Consider the following 5,923-nt stretch of genomic DNA (forward strand, 5'->3'; position numbering starts at 1 on the left):
GGAGCTCTAAACCCGGTCCTGTTGGAGCTCTAAACCTGGACTGATGTGTCCTCTCAGAGGTCAGAGGTCACACACCCAAACTCAGGATCTTCTCGCCAGACCTCCTCTATGAAACAAACGACCCGACGCTCCGGCCAATCATGTTCCAGCATCTGTTTGTTTCAGTCTGCAGTTCTGTCTGCCTGTCTTCTTAAGAGTGACAGACAGGTGCGTGGTTACCATGGTGACCCTAACGAGCCTCTGGCAGCAGCTTCGGGCGTTTCTTCTGGTCTCGTCTCTGTTTCCAGTCTCTACATTCAGTCGTCGGCCGTTTTGTCAGATTCGATGAGCCCAGCAGGAAGTCCCGGACCGAAACCCATCTGCGTTTCTGGGACGTGTCTGCAGACGTGTTGTTCCTTCCTGCTGCAGGTTGGACCTTGGTTCTTTTGGGCCCGGTGAGCTCTGAGGTGCAGCAGCAGCTGTGGATAAACATTAACCTGAGGAGCAGACTTTAATCAGGACGCAGCGGCTGCAGGAACTTTGATTTAAATCATTTAAAGCTGCAGATTCCTCCTGATTTATTCCCATCAAATCCTGCAGGACTTTAAATCAGGAAGATCTGCACCGGGCCCGGCTCGGCCCGGCCTGTTAGCAGAGTCTGTGGGACTGCAGCAGGAGGTGTGTGTGTGTGTGTGTGTGTGTGTGTGCTGACCCCGCCCCTCTAAGGTCAACAAAGGTATGCTAATAGTGGCCGGCGTGACATCATCGGGGCCATATAAGAGGCAGCCGGCCAGGTTTGCCTGCAAACTTCCCCCAGCTGGTCCCAGAGGACGTCCTGTCTCTGCCCTGTCTCCTGTCCACACCGAGAAGACGCTGTGCTGGACGCCATGCTGTTCTGCCACCCCCAGCCCGAGTCCTACCACCAGAGCTCCACCAACTACATCAGGTAATCCACCCGGTTCTGGTCTCATGTCTTCTGCTTTCTTTGTCTTTTTGCAAGAATGTCTGATTTTGCAACGTCAGCCTTTTGCCCTTCGTCCCTCTGATCAGGTGATCAATGGTCCTTATCTCCTCCTCACCTTTAATTGGAGAAATGATTCCTGCAGCTTTTAAAGATTAGAACAAAGCTGGTTTTGTTTGAGAAGCATCGCCTCAGATGTGGAGTTAAATTCCTTCCTTCTTCTTCTTCTTCTGTTTCCTGTCAGAGACGCCCTGGCTCCGTTCCTGAAGAACGAAGAAGCTCGACTTCTGGCTGAAAGCGGCGCCAAGCGGACGCCGTTTCAGTACGTTCTGTGCGCCGCCACGTCGCCGGCTGTCAAACAGCAGGACGAGACCCTGACTTACCTGAACCAAGGTACCGGTCCACACCTGGATGCCTCTGATTGGACGGCTGGAGCTCATGTTGTTCCTGCAGCTTTAGCTTCAGAGACTCAAAACCAGAAAAGTTCTAAATATTTAAAGTTTTATTCTATTTTTGAACATTTTTTAAAGAATATTTGATCATAAAATCTTTTCTGCGGAAGAAAAGATTTTTTTTAATATATATTTTTGTTTTTATTTGAAATAACTAAGTTTAATGTTTGTTTCTCCGAAAACAATAAAAATATCTTAGTTTAAGATTAATTTCTGTTAAATACTATTAATTTAATCTATATTTTGATTATAGTCTTAAAGCAAAGTGAAGCAGCTACAGAAGGTCTTTATTGTCTGAAAGGAGTTAAATTTGTTAAATATTTTAGATTTAAAATAAAGCTACTGAACAGAAATGAACACTTAAATTTAAATAACTTGTGATGTTTTTATATTAATTACTTTTTTAAATCGAAGCTCTGAAACATTTTTAGTTTAATCCTGAATATTAGAAACAATTTTAAATCAAAATGTGATTTTTTTTAAGGACTTTGTTTCAATTTTTATCTTAAATTGACATTTTTAGTGTAAAAATTTGGATAAATTAATTACAATTTCAGGAAGAAACGGAAAGAAAAAGTTTTAAATTCTGTGATTTTATCATCTTGATGTTTCAGAAATGATTAAAAAGCAAAGATGAGTTCTTTATAAAGGTTTAGGTTTGATGAATGTTTAAAACATTTTAATAAACTGAAACAAATATTCAGAGAAGAGGACAAAATAAAACCTTTCAATGAGAAATCAGGAGTTGAAATGAAACTTAAAATTTACCTCCATAAATTTGTTGTTTCTGTGAATTATTTTAGTCCTTAAAGACAACATGAGCTTCTCTGTGTGTGTGAATGTCTCTGATTGTTGTCTTGAGATTTAATTCACCGTCTTTTTGTTTCCTTTGTCCTCCGTCTGTAATCGTCTCTGTCTCTGTCTTCATGTTGAACCGTCTGGTTTCTTTTCCTTCTGAGTGTCTCTGACTTTTCTCTGATTATTTAATCGACGGTGATTTGATTGGAGTAAAGACTTCGTGCAGCTCCTGTCCAACATTTACAGCTTCAGTCAGACGTGTCCTCCTGTCCTCATCATGGACCTCACCTTGATGAGGTCTTTAAAGGATCCGTTTGACCCGTTTTTCTCAGGGTGGGATGGATCTGAAACCGACAGCTTCAGTGAGTTTCAGAAACAAGCCAGGAACCACCGAGGCTCCGGAACCTGCAGGAACCACCGAGGCTCCAGAACCTGCAGGAACCACCGAGGCTCCGGAACCTGCTGGAACACCAGTGTCCCCGTCCACCAGGGTCCCCGTCCACAGAGAAGACAGTCCTACATCACCGTGGACTGAGAGGACCAAGAAAGAAGCTCTAAAACCTTCAAGCTGGACTGAAACCTGCAGCTGTCCACATGGATGAGACAAATGTCTTCAAGAGACAAGTCTAATGGTCAGATGAGACAAAGACTGAGCTGTTTGGACAAGAAGGACATTTGAAGGAGAGAAGGTGAGGCTTTCAGACCTGAGATCACTGAACCAGCTGTCAGGCATGGTGGTGGCAGCATCATGCTGCGGTACAAAGTGAGGAGGACTACGTCCAAACTCTTCACCTTCACCTCAAACCAGCAGCTGGACGACTGAGACGAGGACACAGTTCTGTCCAACAGGACAATGATCCCAAACATCAGAGCTGGTTTCTGATTGGATGAATCATCAGAGCTGGTTTCTGATTGGATGAACCATCAGAGCTGGTTTCTGATTGGATGAATCATCAGAGCTGGTTTCTGATTGGATGAATCATCAGAGCTGGTCTCTGATTGGATGACTCAGCTCTTTCTGAAACTGACCTCAATCTGATTGAAGATCTGTGGCTCTGATTAAAAGTTAGGAAACCAACGAGTTTATCTGATCCGACATCAGCCAGAACTCTGGTGAAGCTGGTTGATGGAGACAGACAGCCTGAGGACCAGGAGACACCTGCTGGGGGACATTTAACCAGACGTTAGTCGGGTGTTTGGACCAATCTGAGCCTGTTTTAACTCACTGAAGCTGTCAGGTTTCTAATCCTGGAGCGGCTGAAATAAATCCGTGAAACCTGGAAGTGATCAGGACGAGGACGGAAGCGTCTGACTGACAGGTGGAAGTGTCCATCAGGGAGGGGAGTCCAGTTAACCGCAGAGAAGAAGTAAAGCCTTCCACATACCTGAATGATGTTTAATGTTTGATATTTGATGGAAGTGGCGAGCCTTGATATCTGATTCTGTATCTCCACTGCCCCTCTTTTCTGATTGACTGATTTCCCTTTTTTTATTTTAATCAGTTATTTTTTTAATGTTTTAAAATGTAGGTCAGTCCTACGAAATCCGCATGCTTAACAGAAAACTAGTGGAGTATTCAGATATAAGCAGCAAATATGTGAAGGTAGGTGTAAGCTACCATGTTTGTCTGTGTTTTTTTTACCTTGTCCTTCTTTCTTCTCTCGTCTCCTTTCAATGTCTGACTTTCCCAGTTTGTGGCAGGTCCCTGAACGCTCCATTGGGGGTGCCAGCCCTGGAGACCTTGGTATTGTCACCCAAACTTCCTTTTCTTCTACAATCCACACACCCTCCTCCCTTCCTCCTGCTTCTATCTGCCTTCTTGGATTTCTTGAAGTCTTCAACGTGTCGTTAATTCTGCCTGAAAAAACAATCTGTCCATGTTTGATGCCTTTGCTGTGGGGGTAAAACCCAGTAGCAGCTCTTCATGTCTGTTATTCTGCTTTAGTTTTCACCTCACAGGTTCTTCTTGTGACATAAAATGTGATAAAATAAGCTGCAGGTGTGGATTCTGAGTCCAGGACACGATGAAAACATCTGGACTTCTGTTCTGAAGCTGAAGACTGGGGAGGATTATCAGTCCAGAGCTTGAGAGAGTGGAGCTCCAAGCTTTAAACTGCCTGAGATGCTCCATTTGGGCAGATTAACCTCTGTCCTCCCTCCTGAGGGTCATTAGGGTCTTTGTTTGCCTGATGTTTGGGTCACCTCAGATTTCAGTTTTCTAAAACTTAACGTGGAGCATTAAACCTGACACCAGTCGTTGTTCCTCTAATTCACACCTTCATGCAGGTTGAACCAAGCAAACAGAGACCCTTATGACCCTCAGGAGGGAGGACAGAGGTTAATCTGCCTGTGAGTTTAGCCACATAAACGAGCTTGAAGCTCCACCATCTCCAGCTTTAATCTGAAAAAGCTCCTCAGATGAGACTCTGCAGAACAGAAGCTCAGCTGTTTCGTTTTAAATCTGTCAGAATAAAAATAGCCTCTTGACCTCGGAGTGAAGGTGGTTTTTGGTTTTGTCAGATTTCTGAGTACATCCTCCCGTCGTGTCTCCGTCGTCAGGCTGCCGCCTCAACGCCGTTCAGCTGTAGCTTCCTGGAGGAGGAGGAATGCGGCAGGTGGCGCCTCGACAAACACGCCTCTGCCGACCCAGAACTGTTTGAGTTCTGCCTCCCATTAACCGGCCCGTCATGGTTGATTTCATTAATGTCTGTCCAACACAACTTTAACCGCTTCTTTAAAGAAGGAAATAAGACTTTCTTTCTATGAAATCTGACAAAACGATAATTCTGTAATTAATAATCCGTTATTAAAGTTTTATTGTCTCATTAATGAAGAAAAAGGTCCTAAAATTCAAGGCCTAGAACTCCTAGAAGTAATGCATATCGCCCGCTGATTCTGTTTAATGACGAGACTGAAGCTGTTTAGTTAAAAATGGCGTCATGCGCCATCTTGTTGCGAGATGTCCCCCTCAGAGTGCATGTTGGGGATCACTCTCAGCTACTAGCTTATTATCTGTAAAACCGACGCAGTGTTCGTTAAGATGAGTTAGCTGTTGGAGCCATCTTGAATCGGTTAATGTTTTTGTTGATGTTTCTCAGCTTCGTTGGTTCACAGAAACATGATCGCCTGTTGTTGGCGAGCGATTGTTGAGTTTGATGGGTTCGAAGAAAACACGTCACAACGATGTGAGACGATCAGAGCTGAGCAGAGAACTCAACCAACACAGTTGGTTGAGTTGTTGGTTGAGTTATTGATTTAGTGGTTAAGTTGTTGGTTGAGTTATTGGTTTAGTGGTTGAGTTGTTGGTTGAGTTGTTGGTTGAGTTGTTGGTTTAGTGGTTGAGGTATTGGTTTAGTGGTTGAGTTGTTGGTTTAGTGGTTGAGTTATTGGTTTAGTGGTTGAGTTGTTGGTTGAGTTGTTGGTTGAGTTATTGGTTTAGTGGTTGAGTTATTGGTTTAGTGGTTGAGGTATTGGTTTAGTGGTTCAGTTGTTGGTTGAGTTATTGGTTTAGTGGTTGAGTTGTTGGTTGAGTTATTGGTTTAGTGGTTGAGTTGTTGGTTTAGTGGTTGAGTTGTTGGTTTAGTTATTGGTTTAGTGGTTGAGTTGTTGGTTGAGTTGTTGGTTGAGTTTTTGGTTTAGTGGTTGAGGTATTGGTTTAGTGGTTGAGTTGTTGGTTGAGTTATTGGTTTAGTGGTTGAGGTATTGGTTTAGTGGTTGAGTTGTTGGTTGAGTT

General features: G+C 43.7%; 1 protein-coding gene across 1 annotated transcript in view; it reads left to right on the top strand.

The window, feature by feature from the left end:
• The first annotated feature begins 795 nt into the window (after positions 1-795).
• The window catches only part of tfcp2l1 (transcription factor CP2-like 1), a 20,278-nt gene continuing 15,150 nt past the window's right edge, over positions 796-5,923 (top strand). The window contains exons 1-3 of the mRNA XM_037976096.1: positions 796-925; positions 1,185-1,333; positions 3,720-3,793. Coding sequence (XP_037832024.1) covers positions 867-925; positions 1,185-1,333; positions 3,720-3,793 — 282 coding nt within the window. The 5' untranslated portion in view covers positions 796-866. The remainder of the gene's footprint in view (positions 926-1,184; positions 1,334-3,719; positions 3,794-5,923) is intronic.

Source organism: Kryptolebias marmoratus, linkage group LG6 (genome assembly GCF_001649575.2).
Source record: "Kryptolebias marmoratus isolate JLee-2015 linkage group LG6, ASM164957v2, whole genome shotgun sequence".
In the NCBI taxonomy this organism is placed as follows: Eukaryota; Metazoa; Chordata; class Actinopteri; order Cyprinodontiformes; family Rivulidae; genus Kryptolebias; species Kryptolebias marmoratus.